Source organism: Symphalangus syndactylus, chromosome 13 (genome assembly GCF_028878055.3).
Source record: "Symphalangus syndactylus isolate Jambi chromosome 13, NHGRI_mSymSyn1-v2.1_pri, whole genome shotgun sequence".
In the NCBI taxonomy this organism is placed as follows: Eukaryota; Metazoa; Chordata; class Mammalia; order Primates; family Hylobatidae; genus Symphalangus; species Symphalangus syndactylus.
In genome coordinates, this window is record NC_072435.2 from 21,888,056 (window position 1) to 21,913,010 (window position 24,955).

Genomic DNA, 24,955 nt, shown 5'->3' on the forward strand with positions numbered 1-24,955 from the left:
TAACCTCAAGTTCTAAGTAATATATTAACTCTCCAAAACTTACATAAGGTGTTAGTTTTTTTGTTGTTTTGTTTTGTGGTTTTTTTTTGAGACAGAGTCTTGCTCTGTCGCCCAGGCTGGAGTGCAGTGGCGCGATCTCGGCTCACTGCAACTTCTGCCTCCCAGGTTCAAGCAATTCTCCTGCCTCAGCCTCTCGAGTAGCTGGGGTTACAGGTGCCCACTACCAACAGAAGGCGTTAGTTTTAAGTAGGAAGGTCACAGGAGCGCCCTCCTACGGCGCCGCCCTTCTGCTTGCCGTCCCAACCCTATCCTCGTGTCTCACAGGGCACTTGGCCAGGAGCGGCTGTGGTTCCTCAGCCCGTCCACCGCAGAGCGCACGCGCAAGCCAGCCAGGGCGCATGCGCTGCTGGTTTTGGTCAGGGCGTGGAGACGTTCAGTCAGGCCAGGGCGACGTTCAGTCAGGCCAGGGCGTGAGGCATGCGAGGTGAGTTCGCTGGGCCCCGGGTGGGATAGCGGCCGGCGCGCGGGTAGCCCAGCCAGGGGCCTGGGCGGGGCTGGGGCCCCAGTGGACTTGGCGCAAGAGGCATCCAGCGCGGAGCAGCGCGCGGCTTCGTGAGGAAGACTCCGCGGCGGGCCCTACTGGGGCCTTGTGGTGGAAAAGCCACCCCAGAGGCGAGGGCTGCGTCTGACTGCCATAAAATCGGTGCTCCTGCAGGGAGGGACCCAGGACGGCTCTGCGCTGGTGGGCCTGGAGCCCACCCCAAGGTCGGAGGCTGAGGCTTGAGAATCACTTGAGCCCAGGAGGCAGGGGTTACAGTGAGCCGAGATTGCGCCACTGCACTCCAGCCTGGGCGACTGAGCGAGACTCTGCCTCAAAAAAAAAAAAACAAAACACCCCAATGGAAAGAAGCACAAAGGGCGTGAACAATCTATAATTGGCTTGTAAATCTGAAACAAAGAGAAAGCCGTATTATTAATCAAAAGAAATGTAAAGTTAAAGAATAAAATGATATATTTTTAAATCTGTCTAATTGACAACAGATTTTGAGGGATGAGAATGCTCTTGATTGGCAGAACCGGTTACATAATTTGCAGGGCCTAGTGCAAAATGAAAATGTGGGGCTCCTTATCCAAAAAATTGTGAAAAATTTCAAGAGAGTGACAGTAAAGCATTAAACTAGGCCTGTGGGCTTTATGAGAATGGGGCCCTTGTGACTGCCCTGATTACAAGCCCGTGAATATGGCACTATTGGCTTGTAAGGTGGACTGAGTGAGACATGTAATCTTATACACTGAGTTTGGAAGAAGTTGGTAGAAGCCGTTGAAAGGAAAATTTGGCAGATTTTGTCAAGAACTTTTAAAAACAGTTTATCCCTTTTGTCTATGTAATTTGGGAACAAATACTTAGTTTCAGTGATGTTCATTACATTGTGATTTCTAATAATGGAAAACAAAAATAAATGCTTTCAAATGGAAAAACTTAAATTATAGAAATAAAAGGTGTAAGTTTTAGTGGGGAGAAGAAAAGAAAATGTTTCCCCCAAGTGGCATCTTTGTTCATGGTTTCTTAGAGTGAGTGTAGCCTTTATGGAAGGTATGTTTTATTTCTCTGATTACAGAAGAAATGAAGGTTTGTTGTAGAACATCTTGAAGCTAGAAAATAGTTTGGAGAGAGAAAGTACAAAATCACCTATAAAAATCACTTATAATATTACCGATCATACTTAACCCACTGGCACAGTATTTTGGTTTACCACCTTTTCTGTGCTTTATATGGGTAAGCATATATTGTTATGTACAGGTTTCCTTTTTCCGCTTGATATTATGACCTAGATGTTTTCCTACAACTACAATACAGCTAAAAAATGTTTAGCAAAATATACATATGGAAAGGGGCACAAACCACAAATGTGTAGCTCAGTTTTCAGAAAGTGAATACACTGTGTCCACATCATTCCTAGCTTTCCAGAAGCCCTCATGCCTGCTTCCAGTCATTACCACCCTTCCCTCCAACAGCAGCCACTATTCTGACTTCTAACACTTTAGGTTTATTTTGCCTGTTTTTGACCTTTATATAAATGGAATCATATAATATGGACCTTTTTTTTGAGCCTGGTTTCTTTCATTCAACAGCAACTTACATTCATATTTTATGTTTAGCGTTCCAATATACAAATATATCATCCTACTGTGGCTCTATCTCCTTGCCAACACTTAGTATTGTCTGACTTTTTCATTTTGGACATTTTGGAGGGTGCGTAGTGTTATCCTATTGGGGTTTTAATTCCTATCTGATAACTAATGAAGTTTAGCCTTGTTTTATGTTGATTGGCTATTTATAGCTGTCATCTTTTGTGTAATACTTGTTCAGATCACCTCCACTCCACTGTCCAATCATAACTATGCAGGCTAGTTGTAAGTCTGTATGTAATTTCTGCAGGTCCTGAGGTTTCTGTAATCCTTTCAGCTGATACAACCCTGCCTACCATCTTCCACTGCATTGTGTACTGGAGCAGCCTGCCTTTAAGAGTAGCTCTGTCCTGTAAAGGGCCAAGGTGTAGAGATGCCGGATGTGACAGGGGTTTCAGATATCTTGAGGAATCCCTACATCTTTTGTGTGTGTGGTCAAGAGAAGAAACTAGAAACAGAGACACTGAAAGTTTCCCATCAAAAGTTTGGGGATTTTCAATACCTGTCAGTGAATGGGCCTCATCAAGCTGTGAGCCAAATCCAGGAGCTCTGTTCGCAATGGCAGCAGCCAGAGATCCTCACCAAGGAGCAGATGATAGAGCAACTAGTGCTGACACAGTTTCTGAGCACCCTGCCAGAGGGGATTCAGACATGGGTGAGGTCAAAACAGCCCAAGAACAGCAAAGAGGCAGGAACCATGGTGGCAAACTTTATTCGGGCATGTGAGAAGGAAGGTGAGAAGGAGGAAGCAACTAGCTGCTTCTGTTTATTGAATATCTGCTGTATGCCTGGCATGTAATAGGAGCTGAATAGAAATTTGTTGAGTGAATGAATGAAAGAATGCATTTTATACATTCAGTCTGATCTGCATAATCTCATGTGAGATGAAATAAATTTGGGGTTTGGGTTATTTTAAAATTTTTATTTTAAGTTCAGGGGTGCATTTGCAAGTTTATTACATGGGCGTATTGGATGCTGCTGAAGTTTGGGCTTCTAATGATTCTGTCACCCAAGTGGTGAACATAGTACTGGATAGGCAGTTTTTCAACCTTTGCCCTCCTTCCTCATTACCCCCTTTTGGAATTCTCCATGTTTATTGTTCCCATCTTAGTGTCCATGTATACCCAATGTTTAGCTCCCACCTAAAAGTGGAAACATGTAGTATTTGGTTTTCTTTTTTTTTTTTTGAGACGGAGTCTTGCTCTGTCACCCAGGGTAGAGTGCAGTGGCATGATCTCGGCTCACTGCAACCTTCACCTCCTGGGTTCAAACAATTCTCCTGCCTCAGCCTCCCAAGTAGCTGGAATTACAGGGGCCCGCCACCACGTCTGGCTAATTTTTGTATTTTTAGTAAAGACAGGGTTTCACCATGTTGGTAGGGCTGGTCTCAACTCCTGACCTTGTGATCCACCCACCTCGGCCTCCCAAAATGCTGGAATTATAGGCAAGAGCCACCGCAGATTCTGTGTTAATTTGCTTAGGATAATGGCTTCAGCTGCACCCATGTTGCTGCAGAGGACATGATTTCATTCCTTTTTATGCCTATGTGGGTTTGGCTTTTGCTTTTAAGATTTACTATTTCTCTGAGTGTACCAGCTTTGTTCACCTTGCCTCACATTTCTTATCCAGTGTAAACCTTAGTTTCAACACAAAACAAGACACACACACTACAAAAAAAAAATCTCCTGGGATTGCTTGTGGCATTAATATATTAAGTGTAAATTTGGGAAAATTGGTCTTTACATTATTTAGTCTTTCTATTCAAGAACAAGAATGATTAGCTAAATTTTAGATGCAAGGGGGCATAAAATGTGGGAGATACAAAGACTGGAAGTGGAACTTCTGCCAAAATTTGACTGGTATCTTAGAAACTTAAGTTATTAGATTAGAGCTAAGGAGACATTTCAAGAATGAGAGAAGAAAGCCACTGGGTCCTTACAGTCCTTTGAAACAAATAATACTAACTAAAAGCAAAGAATTGTTTGGGGCATATATATAGCAACAGAACAATGAATACTAACACCAGACCTCAGGGCATAGTTATCTCTAGAGGGAAGGCTGGAGTATGGACAGGAAAGAAGCACACAGGCGGATATAAGTTATTGGGAATGTTCTAGTTTTGGGCTGGATAGTACATTCACAGGCCTTAATTATACTTAAAAATATAAAGAAATGGATTTAAAATAACCATGAGGGCCATGCATGGCTCAATAAAGATAGCATATCATGAACTAAGGATTATGATTAATCCCATTCTGTGCTCCCACATTACTTAAAAGAATTTTAAAAATGCTAATAGTGAACACTTGAGCACTTATAATGTTTTAATGTATTATCATAGGTGTTCTTTCATGTTAGTTCGTTTTCTTCTATTAATAGTTCTGTGAAATAGGTATTACCTTCATTTTGTAGACCAGGAGACAGGCATAAAGAGGCTGAGTAACTTGACCATGGTTCCACAACTTATATTAATAATTGGCAGTCAGGATTCAGACTTAGGCTGCTGGCTCTAGCATCTGTACTCTTAATCACAGTGTTACATGAGTGCCTCATATGGATATAGTGGATGTTGTCCCAGAGGCTAAAAACTTGGCCAGAGGCACTGAGTTACTGATGAAGCTAGAGTTCAGTGAGAAGGAAAGAGAGTTCCCTAGGGTACCGGAAAGAAACAACAGATTAATGAAAGGTTTACCCAGAAAAGAGAATATATAGGCAAGGAAGGCCATCAAGGTTAAGGCTCCTGGAGGGAAAGTGGTGGTTGTCTTTTAGATCAATGAGTGAAAAATATGTAGGAAAGGCTTAATCATAAGAGCTGCCATTTACCAAAAAAATACCTACTGTGTGCCGTACATATGTAATGTTTAATTCTCACAAGAGCCCTTAGAGGTATAGTATACTCCCCTTATCTGAGGGACATACATTCTAACACACATGAAAGTGTGGATAGTATCAAACCCTATATATACTATGTCTTTTCCTCTACATACATACCTGTGATGAAGTTTATTAATTAGGCACAGTACGATATTAATAACAACTAGTTATAAAATGGAACAATTATAACAGTAGGTTAGCATCACTACTCATGTGCTTTGAGGGCATTATTAAGTAAAATAAGGGCTACATGAACACAAGTGCTGTGATAGCATGACAGTTGATCTGATGACCAAGACAGCTAGTAAGTGACTAAGGGGTAGATAGTGTATACAGAGTGGATACACTGGACAGAGGGATGATTCATGTCCCAAGTGGGACAGAGCAGGAAAGCGTGAGATTTCATCACCAGAATGGCACACAATTTATAACATAAGAATTATTTATTTCTGGAATTTTCCATTTAATATTTTTGACCCCAGTTGACCATGGGTAACTGAAACTACAGAAAGCAAAACTCAGATAAGTGGGGACTACTGTACAGGTATTGTCATTATTTCTGCTTTACAGTTGAGGAACAGAGGTTCTGTGGTGATCTTGATTGGACGGTGAGGCCCAAAATGACTGATATAGAGGGAACTTTCACTTTATTTGGAAGGCAGTGGGAGCCATTGAAGGATTTAGAGCTGGGAAATAACCAGAGCTCTCTTTTGGAACTTGTTATATTGAGTTGAGAAATGATTTCTGTCTTTCTCACCATAGGAACTCTAGAGCTGCTGTTAACTTCCCATGGCAGGACAGGGTGGCATGAGGGTGGCTGGCTACTGTGTCTGTCAGTGCTGCCAGACAGGACTCAATTCCATGGTTATTCCTCTCTCCCTTCTAGGTTTCCTTGCTCAGGACTCTGTCACTGCAGAAAAGAGGAACACAGAGATGTTAGACAATCTGCCATCTGCTGGGTCCCAGGTGAGTCAGGCTTTCCTTTGACATGGTTATCAAATATGGGGATCTTATCTTCCTAATTTGTGGACTTCCTTATTTAATTAAACCATATCCTCATTTCCATTAAGTTTTTATATAAATATCACTTTACTGAGCCTTTTTTCTGACTAACATTTGCTTATGATTCTTTTTTTTTTCTTTTTTCTCCAAGAAAAATCCTTCTGACTCTTTTATCCTCCTTCTGTGCTTTACTTTTCTGTCTTGTACTTATCACCATCCCACATACTATATATTTATTATTTTTCCTCTTTTCCTGTCTTTTGAATTAATTGTTTACTTTTTTTTTAGTATTCTGTTTTATTCAGAAAAACCCTTATATGGTTTGCATTATTATTGTACCCCTTTTTATATGTGAGGGAGTGGAGGCAGAAAGACTAAATAATATGCCGAAGGTCACACAGCTGTTAAATAATACGATTGAGATGTGAACCCAGGCAGTGTGGCTTTAGAGTCCACATTCATAACCACTTAGTTATTGCTGCCTAATGTAGTGCAGTTACTCCAACTTAGGCTGGCCAGATTTAGCAAGTAAATATACACAACACCCAAATTAAATTTGAATTTTAGATAAACTATGAATAAATTTTTAGCATAAGTATAAATAAATTTTTAGCATTAGTATGAAGTTTGAATTTCAGATAGACAATTTTTTGCATAAGTATGCAATGTTTAATATTTAAGACATACTTATGTAAAAAACTGTTGTTTATCTAAACTCCTCCAAGCTAAAGGAGCATGTTCTAACCCAATGCAAGGAAGCTAAGAACCTTGAAAAAAGGTTAGAGGAATTGCTAACTAGAATAACCAGTTTAGAGACAAACATAAATGACCTGATGGAGCTGAAAAAACACAGCACGAGAACTTCATGAAGCATACATAAGTATCAATAGCAAATCGATCAAGCAGAAGAAAGGATATCAGAGACTGGAGATCAACTTAATGAAATAAAGCATGAAAACAAGATTAGAGAGAAAAGAATGAAAAGAAACGAACAAAGCCTCCAAGAAATATGGGACTATGTGAAAAGACCAAACCTATGTTTGATTGGTGTACCTGAAAGTGATGGGGAGAATAAACCAAGTTGGAAAACACTCTTCAGGATATTACCCAGGAGAACTTTCCCAACCTAGCAAGACAGGCCAACATGCAAATTCAGGAAATACAGAGAACACCACAAAGATACTCCTCGAGAAGAGCAACTCCAAGACACATATAATCATCAGATTCACAAGGTTGAAATGAAGGAAAAATGTTAAGGGCAGCCAGAGAGAAAGGTCAGGTTACCCACAAAGGGAAGCCCATCAGACTAACAGCAGATCTCTGCAGAAACCCTACAAGCCACAAGAGAGTGGAGGTCAGTATTCAACATTCTTAAGGAAAAGAATTTAGAACTCAGGATTAAGAAACTCACTCAAAACCACATGATTACATGGAAATTGAACAACCTGCTCCTGAATGACTCAGTAAATGATGAAATTAAGGCAGAAATAAATAAGTTCTTTGAAACCAATGAGAACAAAGACACAATGTACCAGAATCTCTGGGACACAGCTAAAGCAGTGTTTACAGGGAAATTTATAGCACTAAATGCCCACAGGAGAAAGCAGGAAAGATCTAAAATTGACAACCTAACATCACAATTAAAATAACTAGAGAAGCAAGAGCAAATAAATTCAAAAGCCAACAAGACAAGAAATAACTAAGATCAGAGCAGAACTAAAGGAGATAGAGACAAAAAAAAAAAAAACCCCTTCAAAAAAATCAATGACTCCAGGAGCTGGTTTTTTGGAAAGATCAACAAATTAGATAGACTGCTTGCCAGACTAATAAAGAAGAAAAGAGAGAAGAATCAAATAGACACAATAAAAAATGATAAAGGGATATCACCACTGATCCCACAGAAATACAAACTACCATGAGAGAATACTATAAACACCTCTACGCAAGTAAACTAGAAAATCTAGAAGAAATGGATAAATTCCTGGACACATACACCCTCCCAAGACTAAACCAGGAAGAAGTAGAATCCCTGAATAGAACAATAACAAGTTCTGAAATTGAGGCAGTAATTAATAGCCTACCAACCAAAAAAAGCCCAGGACCAGACAGATTAACAGCCGAATTCTACCAGAGGTACAAAGAGGAGCTGGTACCATTCCTTCTGAAACTATTCCAAACAATAGAAAAAGAGGCTCATTTTATGAGGCCAGCATCATCCTGATAGCAAAACCTGGCAGAGACAACAGAAAAAGAAAATTTCAGGCCAATATCCCTCCCGAGGTGGGAGGATCACCTAAGGTCAGGAGTTTGAGACCAGCCTGGCTAACATGGTGAAACCCCGTCTGTACTAAAAATACAAAAATTAGCTGGGCGTGGTGGCACATGCCTGTAATCCCAGCTACTCGGGAGGCTGAGGTGGGAGACTCACTTGAACCTGGGAGGTGGAGGTTGCAGTGAGCCAAGATCACGTCGCTGCACTCCAGCCTGAGTGAGAGTGAGACTCTGTCTCAAAAAACAAAAACAAAAACAAAAAAAAGATTTCTAATAGACACATAACAAAATTTGTTCTTCACAAAACCCTATGATACAAAAAGTATGATGACCATTTATAGATCAAGGTCCAGATCAGAGATGTTACCTGTCTTGTCCAGTGCAATTAAATAACAGTACAGGCTGGGTGCAGTGGCTCATACCTGTAACCCCAGCACTTTGGGAGGCCAAGGCAGGCAGATCACCTTAGGTCAGGAGTTCAAGACCAGTCTGGCCAACATGACGAAACCACATCTCTACTAAAAATACAAAAATTAGCTGGGCATGGTGACACACACCTGTAATCCCAGCTACTTGGGAGGCTGAGGCACGAGAATTGCTTGAACCCAGGAGGTGGAGGTTGCAGGGAGCTGAGATTGCACCACTGCACTACAGCCTGGGCAACGGAGTGAGACTCTATCTCAAAAAACCAACAAGAAAAAAAAAGTACAGTACTTGAACCCAGGTCTCTGAACTGCCAGCTCAGTGCTCTTCCCACCCAACACACTATCCATGAAATTGTCAAAGATTTCAAAAAACTCAGCTCCTTAAAACTTACTGAAATTCAAATTTAACTGGGCAAGCTGAATTCTATCTGGCCATCCTATTTCAACTAAATTTTTGGATTTGGGGATTTCAGACAATGGGGTCCATTGGGAAGCATGGATAGGCTAGAATAGTCCAGAATTTTAAAAAAAGTAAAGATAATTATGTCCTGCCATGTATTTCCTCCAAAATAATGAATAATATTTTAATGAAATCATCAAACATAAAACTTTTTTCATGTTGTACAAGATTATACAAATGATTCTGGTAGTGTCATCATCTGTTTGTTTATTCACCAGTGTCTACCAGTGTCAGGCTCTGAGGGAAAAAAGAGTGTTCTTAGAACCATATAGAGGGTGCCAAAAAGTCACAGAGCAATTGAAACGGGCCTTTTCCTTGAAAGTCATGTCCTAGAACATGCATCTTAAGGAGGATGATATTGCCTTCAAGGGGAAGAAAATTGGTTCTTGGGGGTGAACACATACTATTCTTCTTATGCGTACAGCACAGACATACATACAGTATATACACAGTATATTTGCAATATTAAAATGTATGGGGTACCGTGCGATTCCATTTTTATGAAATATCCAGAATCAGCAAATCCATGGAGACATAAAGTATGTTAGTGGTTGCCTAGGGCTTGGGGTAGGACGTGGGAAGATGTTGGAGGGAAATGGAGAGTGACTGCAAGGAGGTGCAGGGTTTCTTTTGGGGTGATAAAATGTTCTGAAATTTATTGGGGTGATGGTTGCACAACTCTGTGAATATGCTTAAAAACCCATTAAATTGTATACTTTAAATAGGTGACTTTTATAATACGTAAATTAAATCTCAATAAAGCTGTTATTTAAAAAAATAGACACACAGCACCTGTGGCCCCACTTCCACCAACTGAATTAGAATCTGTGTTTAACAAGATCCCCAGGTGATTTGTGTGCACATTAAAATTGGAAGCATCCAATAACTGTATGTGAATCAATGCTAATTTATAATTGTTTGAAAAAGTATATCCATGTCAAGGGCTGGAAGGTACTTTGCAAAAGTGAAAATAGTGTAAATGAAGACAACCCCTTGTACCCACACAAAGGGTGTGGCTTACTGTAGGCCTTTAACAAATGGCAGCTCTTATAGGGACATGATACTCTTATGAGGTTTTCTGATTTTTTGTTGCAAAAATGTTCTCCAGTGTTCTTGTTAAGTCATGTTTTAGAAACCTAAAAGACAATAATGAAATTAATATACTCTGCTTTCTTTAGAACCAGAAAAAATTCATGGGAGTTGTGATTAGAAAAAATGATCTATAAAGATTACTGGGGTGGGGGGAGCGAGATAAGGAAAAAAGGTTGAGAAACACTGTTGTAGAATATCTGCTCCTGAGAGTAGCCCTCTGTCCCTACCTTGTCTGTGCCAGGGATTCCAAGCGAAGACACCCCCAACGACTACCAAGGGAATATAAATAAGGAATTGGTCTGGGTGGATTATGACAAACAGGGGAGTGCCTGTCCCATATATAGGGGCAGCTGTGACTCAGCTTTTGCTGATGGTGCCATGTGAGAATGTGGATCCAGGTCCCCAGATTTTCTAATGCTTTTAATCAGAAGCCACAAAACCAGTTAATGACATTTCCTAATTTTTTTTGGTGTTGGCAGCTAATACAAATTTTTAAAAAAGAATAGAAGGACCACGCAAGCCAAATAAACCCATCTGAAGGAGCTGGGCAGCCAGTATATGATCCCTAATTTAATCCAATGTTTGTTGATTTGCATTAAAAGTTTTAGAAAGTTTTACTTAAAACACAAAAGATGTATATTAATAAAATGGGTATCATAGTCTTACGTAATCTTCTGATATCTGCCTTTTTATTTTTATAGTATCACGGGATTTTATGTGTTTTATTATAAGATTTTAGAGTGTAAATGACTTTAGAGATAATGTAATGGATCTCTTTATTTTAAAGATGAGACAATGAGAATCAAAGATTAATTAACGCATACCTCACAACTAGCTAATAGCAGAACTCAAAACTCCTTATTCCAGTATAGGTTTGTTCCCATGATTTTCTCTAATAGTTACAGAGGATGAGATGGAAAAAAGAAAGGAGAGTCAATGGACAGTTTACAGTAGGAAAACATTTGGGAACAGTAAGAGAGCAGTCTTAAAAATGCTCTGACTACCATATGACCACCATCATTTAAATATGACACTGTGACTGAGAAATCATGACCTACCATACAGTGATTCTTACTTGAAATAGATACCTTTTCTACAGCTAAATTCAATTCTCTTATACTGAATCAGGTAACATTTCTCTTTTAACAATCTTTTTTTAATATAATAATATTGATCATCCATTATATTCAAGGTATTGTAGCATATTAACTGTATTAAGTAAAATAAAGCACAAGAAAAAATGGTTATGAAAAACTGAGATTGCTCTCTATGCTAAATATTTTGAGTCACAGACTCCTTTGAGAAACTTTAAATTTTTATCTTCCAGAAAGGTGTACATGCACTACAAAGCTCAGCCTTAAGAATCCATGATTGCCAGGTTAAGACCTAAGCCTAACAATGTACCTTTGGTTTTGAATCATTTTTTTCATTGCCAAAGTATAACTGGACACAAACAGAAAAATCATTAACTGCTATAACATTTTGAGCAAAATGGCTAGTAAGTTTTAATTTTCAATTTTTGTCGTTAACTGTTTATAAAGACTTATTGGATTAGCATATTTGAGTGGGGAGATCCTATGCATTTTCTCATACGTGTTACAATTTTCTAGTTGGTAGATATTCAGATTCGCTAAGGAAGGTAAGTATCCTATTGCCTCAGGATAATGTTAGATTTGAAGAGGTCAGTCTATCTTTTTTTTTTCACTTTTATTTTAGAATCCGGGCACACATGTGCAGGTTTGTTACAAAGGTGTATTGCACAATGCTAAGATTTGGAGCATGAATGAATATGTCACCTCAGGTAGTAAGCACAGTACCCAATAAATGGCCTTTTCCAACCCTTACTCCCCTCCCTCCCCGCCTCCTCTTGTATTCCCTAGTGTCTGTTGTCCCATTTTAATGACCGTGTATGCTCAGTGTTTAGCTCCCGCTAATAAGTGAGAACACGTGGTATTTGGTTTTCTGTTTCTGCGTTAGTTCGCTTAGGATAATGGTTTCCGCTTGCATCTGTGTGGCTGCAGAGGACACGATTTTGTTCTTTTTTTGGCTGCATAGTATTCAATGGTGTATACACACCTCATTTTCTTTATCCAGTCCACTGTAGATGGGCACTTGGGTTGATTCCATGTCTTTGCTTCTGTGAACAGTGCCGTAATGAACATATGAGTGCGTGTGTCTTTTTGGTAGGACAGCTTATTTTCCTTTGGGTATATGGTATCTGCCTTTTAAATTCAACCTTAGGCTACCAAGATTGTTGTTGTATATAACTGTAGTTAATTGATTTCTATTGCTAGAATACTATTTCATTGTATGGCTATACTATATTTATCTCTTCTACTGTTAATGAATGTTTGGGTTATTTCCAGATTTTGGATGTTCCAAACATGCTATTATAAACATGCCCATCCATGTCTTTTTTTTTTTTAATTTTTTTATTTTTATTTTTTAAAAGTACAAACAAAAAGATGTATATCAAACATATTAGGAAGGTTGCACATGGGAAGATGGGGAATAGAAATAGGGTGTGGGAATTAAAGAAAATAAATGAGAGAGGGACTTTATATGGATCAATGATAATAACTCAATCCTCTATTTGATAAAGAAGAAGGAGAAGGAAGAGGAAGAAAAAGAAAGTGGGGTAAAGGATCAGAAAGGGAGGAAAACAGAAAAAATTAGAGTATGACTCCAGGGTAGACCTGTTTTGTTGTCGCTTGGTTGGTTGGTTGGTTTGTCTGTTGTATTTTTCATATGTTTCGCCATGTTGGCCAGGCTGGTCCCGAACTCCTAGCCTCAAGTGATCAACCCGCCTTGGCCTCCCAGAGTACCGGGACTACAGGCGCAAGCCACCACGTCCAGCCCCCACATTGCTTCTGGTCTCTGTGGTACACCTCCCAGACGGGGCGGCCGGGCAGAGGCGCTCCTCACGTCCCAGACGGGGCGGCCGGGCAGAGGCGCTCCTCACGTCCCAGACGGGGCGGCCGGGCAGAGGTGCTCCTCACTTCCCAGACGGGGCGGCCGGGCAGAGGTGCACCTCATGTCCCAGACGATGGGCGGCCGGGCAGAGGCGCTCCTCACTTCCCAGAAGTGGCGGCCGGGCAGAGGCGCTCCTCACTTCCCAGACGGGGCGGCCGGGCAGAGGCGCTCCTCACTTCCCAGACGGGGCGGCCGGGCAGAGGCGCTCCTCACTTCCCAGACGGGGCGGCCGGGCAGAGGTGCTCCTCACTTCCCAGACGGGGCGGCCGGGCAGAGGTGCACCTCATGTCCCAGACGATGGGCGGCCGGGCAGAGGCGCTCCTCACTTCCCAGAAGTGGCGGCCGGGCAGAGGCGCTCCTCACTTCCCAGACGGGGCGGCCGGGCAGAGGCGCTCCTCAATTCCCAGACGGGGCGGCCGGGCAGAGGCGCTCCTCACTTCCCAGATAGGGCGGCCGCGCAGAGGCGCTCATGTCCCAGAAGGGGCGGCTGGGCAGAGGCGCTCCTCAATTCCCAGACGGGGCGGCCGGGCAGAGGTGCTCCTCACTTCCCAGACGGGGCGGCCGGGCAGAGGCGCTCCTCACTTCGCAGACGGGGCGGCCACGCAGAGGCGCTCCTCACATCCCAGACAGTGGGCGGCGGGCAGAGGCGCTCCTCACTTCCCAGACGAGCCCATCCATGTCTTTAAGTACACATGAGCAAATATACCTAGGAATAGAATTTTGGGGTCAAATAGAGATTAGAAGGGTGGTTCTCAGAGGCTGGGAAGGATAGTTGGGGGGCTGGAGGGAGGTGGAGATGGTTAATGAGTACAAAAAAAAGTAGAAAGAATGAATAAGACCTACTATTGATAGCACAATAGGGAGTCTATAGTCAATAATAACTTAATTGTACATTTTAAAATAAAGAGTGTAATTGGATTGTTTGTAACTCAAAGGATAAATGCCTAAGGGGATGGATACCCCATTCCCCATGATGTGCTTATTCCACATTGCCTGCCTGTATCAAAGCATCTCATGTACCCTGTAAGTATATACAAGTACTGTGTACCCCCCAAAATTTTTAAAAATTAGAAAAAGAATTTCTGGGTCAAAAGTGGTTTTCTAATTTCCATTTCCCTTAGCATCTCCAGTGAATCCATGTTTTATATAATACTTGGTATTGTCCCACTTCTTAATTTTTACTCAGTTACTTAATTTTTACCCAATACTTAATTGAATGAGTATAAAATGGTATTTTGTCATTTTGATTTTCATCTCCTTGTTTATTAACACAATTGAATATTTCTTCATGTTATGAGCACTTTGTTTTACAGGTGGGGCCCTGAGGCTTAACCTACCCAAACTCACAAAGAACCAGAGCCAGGACTCTGATTCCTGAGGCTGAGGTATACCGCTGAGCTTTTAAGTATTTGCATGCTTCCATTCTATCTTTATAAAGTAGCTTAAAAGGATATTTCCCCCTCAACCTAAATCTGTAGTAATTAGCAACAGGAACTGTTTCAGTAATGTTCCCACTTCTCTCAGACTCTAAGACAAAGAAAGATGCAATGCCAGGTGCCCGTGGCTCTGGATTAGAGCACGTGGAAGCTCTCTGCTGGTCTGAATGCCTGCATCATGTTCAGTCCTCTCTAATCACATCCCTTCTCCTCTCTCTGGGATAGTTCCTGGACTTCAAACACTTAGGAACATTTCTGGTGTTTGAGGAGTTGGTGACCTTTGAGGATGTGTTTGTGGACTTCAGCCCAGAGGAACTGAGCTCCCTTAGTGCTGCTCAGAGAAACCTCTACAGGGAGGTGATGCTGGAGAATTACAGGAACCTGGTCTGCCTGGGTAAGTGTACCTTCTCCACAGGACTTGGTTTCTTCCCACTAGGGCAGTGGCTCTCAACTCCTTTGTGTCTTCTCATCAGTAATGGCAGTTCACCATGTCAGTGAGTCTCAACCCAGGTCAGAGGCAATATTTTAATATTTGAATATCAAATTCACTGTTATTATAAAATAGCTAACATTTCTTGAGCACTACATATGTGTCAGGCACTTGTGTAAGTGTTTAACATATTTCAACTCCTTTAATCCTCACACTAGGCCTATGAGGGGGAGGTATACTTATTGTTGTTATTATTGACATTTTTAACGTTGAGGAAACTGAGTCATTGAAAGGTTAAATTACTGGCCGGGCGCGGTGGCTCAAGCCTGTAATCCCAGCACTTTGGGAGGCCGAGGCGGGTGGATCACGAGGTCAGGAGATCGAGACCATCCTGGCTAACATGGTGAAACCCTGTCTCTACCAAAAATACAAAAAATTAGCCGGGCGTGTTGGCGGGCGCCTGTAGTCCCAGCTCCTCGGGAGGCTGAGGCAGGAGAATGGCCTGAACCCGGGAGGCGGAGCTTGCAGTGAGCCGAGATCGCGCTACTGCACTCCAGCCTGAGTGACACAGCAAGACTCCGTCTCAAAAAAAAAAAAAAAAAAAAAAAAAAGAAAGGTTAAATTACTTGTCGAAAGCTGGGATTTAACCCCAAGCAGACTCCAGAATCTGCTCTTTTAAACTCTGATGTGCTACCTGACAGGGGTTTGCTCCACCAGTTCTCAGCACAATGGAAGGATCAAAATGATGTTTATTGAATGAGCGAAGGAATTGCTAAAAATTCCAGGAGCTCCAAAGACTTCTACTGGCTTGAGTTTTAAGAATCAGAGATTGCCAATCTCTCTTTACATGCGGAGGCAAAATTGTTTTATCTGTTCTCACAGGTAAAGTTGAAAGTGAAAAGTGAAAAGTTTATGTTGCCAGTGCCAAGCTCCTTTTTCAGTGGCTTTTTTGGGGGCTTGAGGTCTCCTGAAAAACAGAATCCAAAACAAACACTGTTCCACTGGCAGTAACCTGGTGAAGTGAGACCTAGTGGGAAAACACACACATCCTGCCCCAAACCTAGCACAGGGATGCATATGTTTAACTCTGGTTCTTATCGGTTACAAGGAAGTACATTTTCCAGCATATTTTACACTCTTCTCTAGCTTACCACATTTTATGACTTAAAATAGAGGGAATAGTATCAAAATAGAGGAAATAGGTTAATTTTATCTTTCCAGCTCTTACGCAGTGACCTGGAGGCATTTCTATCTTGTGAGCCCTTGGCTTCTTTAACACTGAAGGTTTTGTGTTAATAGACATCTTATATGTCACCTGGGACATTGTCTTCTTAAGTGTGGAATGAGTACAGTGGGCTAAATAGAAGATGATTTTAGGCAGTACATGGACAGCATGACATAATCCTTCAATCTGTTGGTGAGAAAGAAGTTCTTCAATTTTCCTTTAAGCCTTCTGATTGTATCAAGTAGAGAATATCAGTTTGGTGTTAGCATGTCTATCTTGTTATTCTTCCATTTTAGCAAAGAGAGCAGACATCAAACCCTGAGTGTTAGATAGGCAACAGAAGCTAGCTAGCACTCAATAACCTTAGTTTCTGTTATATTTATCATGATGTTACCTTCCATTTTTGTGTGTGTGTGTGAGTGACATTGGTTTCCATTTATAGGGTTGATATAAAGCTTCCATTGAAAATAAGCATATTGGCCAGGCGCAGTGGCTCACGCCTGTAATCCCAGCAGTTTGGGAGGCTGAGGCAGGTGGTTCATTTGAGGTCAGGAGTTTAAGACCAGCCTGGCCAACATGGTGAAACCCCATCTCTACTAAAAATACGAAAAATTAGCTGGGTGTGGTGGTGGGCGCCTGTAGTCCCAGCTACTCAGGAGGCTGAGGCAGAAGAATCACTTGAATCTGGGAGGCAGAGGCTGCAGGAAGCCGAGATCACACCACTGCACTCTAGCCTGGGTGACAGAGTGAGACTCTGTCTCAAAAAAAAAAAATAAAAAAGAAAATAAGCATATCTAAGTTAAAAAGAAAGGTGATCTAAAGAAAAACATTAAATAAATACTGAATACAACTATAAATGGCACATAGAAATGCCAAAATGCAAGGGTCATTCATTAACTTGTCAGTGAATTCAGACGTGCGAGGCCTGGTATAGGCATTGGGGTTACAAAATAGATGACATTTCCCCTACTCATGGATGTTACATTTGAGTGGAGAGAGTCAGACAGTAAACAAATAGATAATAATTTGGTATGCAAATGATAGAAGTTTGAGAAACAAGGAACTAAGGGAGCGGGAGGAGCAGCACTTCAAGACAAAGGGGCAGTGGACGTTATCACAGGAGGGAAAAGAACCATAATGTTGACTTTTTGAGCAGCTACGTCAGATTCGTGGTGCTGAAGTGTAGAGCTCAGCATACTGCCCTCATGCCCCCTTTTTAGTCTTCATAGCAGAGTTGTTCAACCTTGGCACTCTTGACATGGAGCCAGATCGTCCCGGGTTGTGGGGCTCTCTTGCAGAATGTTGAGCAGTGTCCCTGACTCCAGCCATACTAGACACTAGGAACCGCTCCCTCTGCTCCCACAGTTATGACAACCAAAGATATCGCCATACATTTTAGATGTCCCTTAGGGGGTAAAATCTCTATAGGCTGGAAAACAGGCTTCATTTTACTCCTGCAAGTTTTTTCCTTCCTTATTATCCCAGAGTCTTTGGGACACAGGGTTGGGAGTTACTGAAACCCTGAGTTCTGAGTCTTCCTCTCCAACAGGGTACCAATTCTCTAAACCTGACATTATCTCACGCCTGGAAGAGGAGGAATCACGTGCAATGGAGACAGACAGCAGACATACAGTGATTTGTCAAGGTGAGCAGTGAGGGGGAAGCCTGGGGTGTAGGAGAGGGGACCAGTAAATGCTAGTCAGGGAGCTTTCCTCAAAGCCCCCTGGGCCAGGAGAAGTCTGGTAGGTGCTGTCGCCTCAGGGGCTCTTTCTCCTCAGTACTCCCCTTCATCTCCTTTCTGAAGCCCATCTCTTCATGCAACATGAGCTCCTCTCCTGCTTAGCTCCAGGGAGGCCAGTGTCCTTTTACCCTTGTGTTCCAGCCCTTCCATTCACTCATGCCTTTCTCCTTGCATCTAGAAATCATAGATCTCTCCTCTTTAACTGAGACGAACAAAAAACCCTGGCCTGATACCACTTGTCTTTCTCACTGCCCTCCCACTTTCCCTCACATCAGCTCCTCAGACTTGTTGATACCCAGATGCTCCCTTCTCTTTTCTTCTTAACCCCCACCCTCTGGTTTCCATCCCCCTACTTCTGCCAACTCAGACACACGTATATGCTCTTTTCTGAAACTTCCACAAAAGGTTTCCACTAGCATCCTTATGATTCTGGAACCATAGAGTTCACCTCCTCCAAACTCTATGGCTACAGTCTAATAACGCTTACCATCTTCATGAAATCCCCTTCTTTGAATTGGGTCACCATGTGCATCAGCTGGGATCACTGTTGTCCTTCAGTTGTAGTTAACAGAAAACCCACACCCAAATTGGCTAAAGTCATAGAGGGATTATTAGCCTGTAATACTGATCAGCTGGGCTGTATTCAGGGACCCAGTGAAGTCATCGAAGTCCTAGTTTCACTTTCTCCTTCTACTCTGCCTTCCACTCTGACAATAAATCCTAGATGCATTTTTTTGTTCCTGTACAAAGAAGGAGCAAGAAAGAGCTGGTGTGTCCAAGAAGCATTCTCAAGAGAGAGGAAGCATCTTTTCCAGCTCTTCTGATTTTTCATTGTTCCATGTCGGGTTATATCCCTTTCCTGAACTAGCAGCTGTGTCCAGTACAGTGCTGATTGACACAGCCCTCCTACACGTTTTTCTGTGTGAGTGGAAAAGTGGATGTCCAAACAAAATTCAAGAAGTTACCAGGAAGACTCCTCTCTGTTTCTTTCATTGTCTTCTTTTCTTTCCCTGCTCTGGCTTCTTCATTCATTCAGTCATCCCGTAGATATTTATCAGGCTTCTGTGGTGGGCCAGGTACTGTCCTAGTATCTGTGGATACAATAATGAATAAGACAGACAAATCTCTTCCTTCATAGAGCTTGCATTCTAATTGGGGCAGTAGTTTTAAAAAATAGACAAATAATAACTGAGTGTAAAGCAGATAGAGAATGAGATATGGGAGGTTGCTTAAGATGGAATAGTCTGAGAAGGCCTCACTGTGGAAGACTTGAATGAGATGAGGGGCTGACCCATGTAGAAATCTTGAGGAAGAGTGTTACAGGCAGAGCGAACAGCAAGTGCAAGGGCCCTGAGATTGGAATGAGCTTGGGTGTTCCAAAAACGAAGAAGGGCAATATGGTCTGAGTTAAGTGGAAGATAGAAGACGAGATCACAGAGATAGTCAAGGGCCAGCCCGCTTATGAGTATGTTAAAGAATTTTATTATAAGTGAGATGCAAAGATGGTGGGAAGTTTTGAGCAGGGGAATGAAGTAGTGTTATTGATATTTTAGAACTTTGCTGTCTAATATGCTAGACAGTAGGCACATGTGGCTACTTACATTTACACTAGTAAGAATTACATAAAATTTAAAATTTAGTTCCTCAGTCACACAAGCCACATTGCAAATATTTGATAGCCACATTGCAAGTATTTGATAGCAACATGTGGCTAATGGCTACTGTGCTGGACAGCAAAAATGTAGACCATTTCCATCTTCCCTGGGAGTTCTACTGGGCAGTGCTATTCTAGAAAGATCTATCTGGCTGTCCTATGGAGAGAACGGGCTTTAAGAGGAAAAGCCAGAGAAACCAGTTCAAGAGACCATTGAAGTCCACCAGGCTAAAGATGATGGAGGCTGAGGCTATGGTTGTAGAGGGGTCAGGTTGGAGGTATTCCCTGAAAGAAGAACTGGCAGAACATGCTGAAATATTGGATGTACAGCAGGGTGAGGAAAACAGAAGAGCCAGTGAGGACTAGGTGTCCTCTTACTCTTCCATTCTTGAGTGTTCTCTTCAAAGACCACTTCCTAAAAGAGTTAATCCATTGTGATGGGCCCAGCTATCCCTCTTTTCCTGATGACTTCCTAAGCCATGTCCTGGCTCTGCTCTTTAACCTGTACTCTGTTCACATACTTCGAGTGTCTGCCAGGATGCAACCACTGTGTTCATCACCTCTCTTCCAAACCACAGTCTTATACTTGACTTCCTTGGCTTCAGTATTTTTCCTACCAGAGAGTTGCCTTTATAAAGCACGGACTTTTTATCAGCTTCTTACCTCCGTCAAGATAAAATTCAAACTTTTAGCAAAACACTGAAGTTCGTCCCAGTCTGGCCTGAAATTTGCATCCCAGCCTCATCTTCTACAGATCTTGAAACTAAGATCCTGTGTTTCTAGCTCCCCAGGACTGTATACTTTCACATTTCTATAGCTTAACTCAGGCTATTTCATATAAACTTGCCCCCCTTCCCCGTTTACTGACACCAAATGCTGTCCCCTCCACTAATCATTTCCTGTTCCTAAGTGGAGTCAGTTCCCCCATCTCTGCTCCTGTCGTCACTTATAGTCTGATTAGAGTCCCTTTTACAGATCTCTGACCCATCTGGTTAGATAATGCCTTGCACAAAACAGGCATTTAATAAATATTGAATTAAAGGGGATTGGTTGGCAATGTAGATTGGGGTAAAACAAGAGATTCAGAGCTAAGAAAGGAGAATCTTTGTTTAATTCTGAACAAGAGGTTGTTGACCTGTTTACTCCAGTCTTTCCTCAGTAGTCCTGAAGAACCACAGTAATAGATGTGCTAAAAAAAATGTTTCATGGCAAGATCACTTTAAGAAATGCCACATTCTGTACCTTCCCTCTTTAGGGTTCGAGGTGCATATTAAAAGTTCTGAATCCTACAGGAATGAAACCTGCTTGATTTGTGTCATACAACATTTCCCAGATTAACTTGACAATGGAACCCCCTTCATGGTAACAGCTATTTGTTTTTCAGAATATTAGCGATCTGCCAAACATGGTTTGGAAAATGCTGACAAACCCCAATCCCAGCTCTTTCTCTGATTTCTGCTCATTCTACTCTGTACATTTGTGGCATCTTTTTGACACGCCATCCTCCTGGATGATATTTTTTCTGCTTCTTCCTCAGCTCTTCCTTGCTTACTGTCTTTTCTTTTTCTTTCTTTTTTTTTCTTTTTTTTTTTCTTTTTTTTTGAGACAGAGTCTCACTCTGTCGTCCAGGCTGCAGTGCAGTGGTGCGATCTCTGCTCACTGCAACCTCCGCCTCCCGGGTTCAAGCGATTCTCCTGCCTCAGCCTCCTGAGTAGCTGGGACTACAGGCATGCGCCACCACGCCCAGCTAATTTTTTGTATTTTTAGTAGAGACAGGGTTTCACCATGTTGGCCAGGATGATCTCAATCTCTTGACCTTGTGATCTGCCCACCTCGGCCTCCCAAGGTGCTGGGATTACAGGCGTGAGACACTGTGCCCGGCCACTTACTATCCTTTCTATCCTTTTTCCATTTTCTCTTTAGGTTTTCAGAAAACTCTCTCAACCTCCATAAGATCTGTTTGTTATCCTTGGTCTCTTTATTTCTATTATATTGGTATGTCTCTCTTTGAGTACAAAGAATAGAGGAATTTTTACTTTTTTTTTTTTTTAGATTAGGAAAAGAGACCTGAAACCAAAGCACTAACTCCAGGGCAAAGCCTGCCTATAGAAATACCATTATTGGGGGACAGGATTGGATAATTTGGCAGTAGGTAACTTCTGGCATGTCTCTGCAGGAGAGTCTCATGATGATTCATTGGAACCACACCAGGGCAACCAAGAGAAACTTTTGAGTCCTATAACAATGAATGACCCCAAGACCCTCACTCTGGAAAGAAGCTATGGCAGTGATGAATTTGAGAGAAGCTCTAGTCTTAGTGAACAATCAGAGGATCCTCTAGGAAAGGATCCCCAGGAAGGCACTGCCCCTGGAATATGTACGAGTCCCCAGTCAGCATCCCAAGAGAACAAACACAACAGATGTGAATTTTGCAAACGAACCTTTAGTACTCAAGTAGCCCTTGGGAGACACGAACAGATCCATACTGGGAAGAAACCCTATGAATGTAAACAGTGTGGTGAAGCCTTCTATCTCATGCCACACCTCAACAGACATCAGAAGACCCATTCTGGTAGGAAGCCTTCTGGCTCCAATGAAGGTAGAAAGCCTTCCATCCAGTGTGCGAATCTGTGTGAACGTGTAAGAATTCATAGTCAGGAGCACTACTGTGAATGTTTTCAGTGCGGCAAAGCTTTTCTCCAGAATGTGCATCTTCTTGAACATCTCAAAGCCCATGAGGCAGCAAGAGTCCTTCCTCCTGGGTTGTCCCACAGCAAGACATACTTAATTCGTTATCAGCGGAAGCATGACTACATTGGAGAGAGAGCCTGCCAGTGTTGTGACTGTGGCAGAGTCTTCAGTCGGAATTCATATCTCATTCAGCATTACAGAACTCACACTCAAGAGAGGCCTTACCAGTGTCAGCTATGTGGGAAATGTTTCAGCCGACCCTCATACCTCACTCAACACTATCAACTCCATTCTCAAGAGAAAACTGTCGACTGCAATCACTGTTGAGAAACCTTCAGGCACAGCACACACTTTTCTCAACATGTTTGGCTTCATCCTAGAAAGAGTGTTCTGAATGTGAGAAGGTCTTTCACTGGCCCCCACACCTTGTTAACAACTTGAAAATTCATCAAAGTGTGGTAAAAAAAAAAAAAGTTGCGATTTTTTGAAGAGGGGATTCCTCACGTGTCACACAGGTGAAAAGCTTACAAAGAATATTTTTGTTGCATAGGAAAGTAGCTAACAGATTTTGCCTTTTTCAGTGATACTCATCGTGAGGGAGGATTGCCCTCCTTTCTATCAGAATGGATTCGTGGATATGTATTCTATGGGCTGTAATTCAGTACTGTCATTTATTTTGTTGTTCAAATGGCTACAGCTTTGGCCATTGGGAGCTCTTTCAAGTCGGCTCCTGTGCCTTTTCAATAAGCTCCCATCCTTTTCAGGAACCACTTCCTTTCTGCATCTTCCATAATTTTTCTCCTTTCACCTCCAGGAAAACCCTGTCCTGTCTTTAAGGTAGTTTCTACCTCATTCACTCTCTCATGAAATCCTGCTTCTTTCCCCATGGTCAGAAGGCTCATAGCCTGATCAGTCTTTTATTTCACTTCTCCCGTTGCAGTTTTTGCTAAATCTGTATTCTGCTTGAACTGTTATTTACTTAACATATTTTTAATGGACTCATTTATGTTTTTTAAACGCCAGTACCTCTACTTAAACAGGAAATTTTTAAATCACCTCAGACAAAGGGTTTTACTCACACCATAACCAGACTTCCCTGATCATCTCCAAGATGTCCTTTGACAGTTGGCTTGTTTCAATCTGGTCTAAATGTGGTCCACAGATTGCATTTGGTTGTTTGATCTCTGAAGTCTCTTAATCTAAAGCAATCCCCTCTCACAATTTTAAGGCCTGTGCAACCCTGAGGTTAATATAGAATTCCCTCCTGTTCCTACCCAGTTCGTGATATGTTTAACAGTTTAGACACTCCTCTTCATGTTTACATTTTCAAATTTAGAAGAACTCATTTAAAAATTCTTATATTTCATTGTGGTAAAAACCACATAAAGCTTAGTGTCTTAACTGTTTTTAAGCATACAGTTCAGTAATGTTTAGTATATTCACATTGTAGGCTGGGCACGGTGGCTCACGCCTATAAATTTAGAAACACTCATGTTTTAAGTTTTTTAGTGGTGATGCAAGTAATATACATTCCCTGAAGAAAACTAGAAAATGTTTGTTTTTTCTTTGAATATTTGTATTTCCCCCTCCCAAATATACTTGCTGCTAAAAGTTTGTGCCCATTTTTTCTTATGCATAAATCTGTATAGTTTCTAAAAATTATATTTTTAGGCTGGGCATGGTGGCTCATGCCTGTAATCCTGGCACTTTGGGAGTCCGAGGCAGGCAGATCACCTGAGGTCAGGAGTTTGAGACCAGCCTGGCCAAAATGATGAAATCCTGTCTCTACTAAAAATATGAAAAAATAGCCGGGCGTGGTGGCGCTCGCCCATAGTCCCAGCTACTCGGGAGGCTGAAGCACAAGAATCGCTTGAACCTGGGAGGCAGAGGTTACACTGCGCTGAGATTGTGCCTTTGCAGTCCAGCCTGGGCAACAGAGTGAGACTCCATCTCAAAAAAAAAAAAAGTTATATTTTTATGAAATGAAATATACTACCATAAACACTGTTTTGAGGGCAATCATTTTCATTCTCATATATTATGAACATCTTTCCATATACAGAAATACATTCCTAAGTTTCCTTTTAGTACTTGGTTGCATGGATGTGTCCTAATTTATTTCATCTGGCCTTTCAGGGTTGGAAACTGGAGTTGCTTATAATTTATCTCTCTCCCTTTTTTCTTTTTTTTTTTTTTTTTTTGAGATGGAGTCTCGCTCTGTCCCCCAGGCTGGAGTGCAGTAGTGCAATCTTGGCTCACTGCAAGCTCCACCTCCTGGGTTCACACCATTCTCCTGCCTCAGCCTCCTGAGTAGCTGGGACTACAGGCACTTGCCACCAAACCCAGCTAATTTTTTTGTATTTTTAGTAGAGATGGGGTTTCACCATGTTGGTCAGGCTGATTCTCAAACTCCTGACCTCAGGTGATCCACCCGCCTCGGCCTCCCAAAGTGCTGCGATTACAGGTGTGAGGCACCACGCCCGGCCATTTC

The 24,955-nt window shown here is 41.9% G+C and overlaps 1 protein-coding gene and 1 long non-coding RNA gene across 4 annotated transcripts in view; one reads left to right on the top strand and one right to left on the bottom strand.

Annotated features, from left to right (window-relative positions):
- The first annotated feature begins 461 nt into the window (after nt 1–461).
- On the top strand, nt 462–22,953 carry ZIM2 (zinc finger imprinted 2). Of its 2 annotated transcripts, XM_063615370.1 has the most exons (5): nt 462–484; nt 5,951–6,030; nt 14,949–15,117; nt 17,928–18,023; nt 21,950–22,953. In XM_063615370.1, the coding sequence occupies exons 1-5, from the start codon at nt 478–480 to the stop codon at nt 22,789–22,791; spliced, it is 1,194 nt and encodes a 397-aa protein (XP_063471440.1). In that variant the 5' UTR covers nt 462–477; the 3' UTR covers nt 22,792–22,953. The 2 variants fall into 2 exon arrangements, with proteins under 2 accessions (XP_063471440.1, XP_063471439.1); XM_063615369.1 differs by lacking the exon at nt 462–484 and having other exon boundaries at nt 5,806–6,030.
- LOC129461203 (uncharacterized) overlaps nt 12,728–24,955 on the bottom strand; it is a 108,217-nt gene continuing 95,989 nt past the window's right edge. For both annotated transcript variants that reach the window (XR_008650419.2, XR_010115196.1), the window contains exons 5-6: nt 19,085–19,210; nt 12,728–13,993 (exon numbers count right to left, since the gene is read on the bottom strand). This is a non-coding gene — a long non-coding RNA (uncharacterized lncRNA). The remainder of the gene's footprint in view (nt 13,994–19,084; nt 19,211–24,955) is intronic.

Bases quoted from the DNA above. Each gene is read 5' to 3' on its own strand.
- ZIM2 (XM_063615369.1), top strand. From the start codon at position 5,854: ATGGCAGGACAGGGTGGCATGAGGGTGGCTGGCTACTGTGTCTGTCAG. The intron at 6,031-14,948 runs GTGAGTCAGGCT...TCTCTGGGATAG, and splicing joins TGCCATCTGCTGGGTCCCAG to TTCCTGGACTTCAAACACTT. The intron at 18,024-21,949 runs GTGAGCAGTGAG...ATGTCTCTGCAG, and splicing joins ACATACAGTGATTTGTCAAG to GAGAGTCTCATGATGATTCA.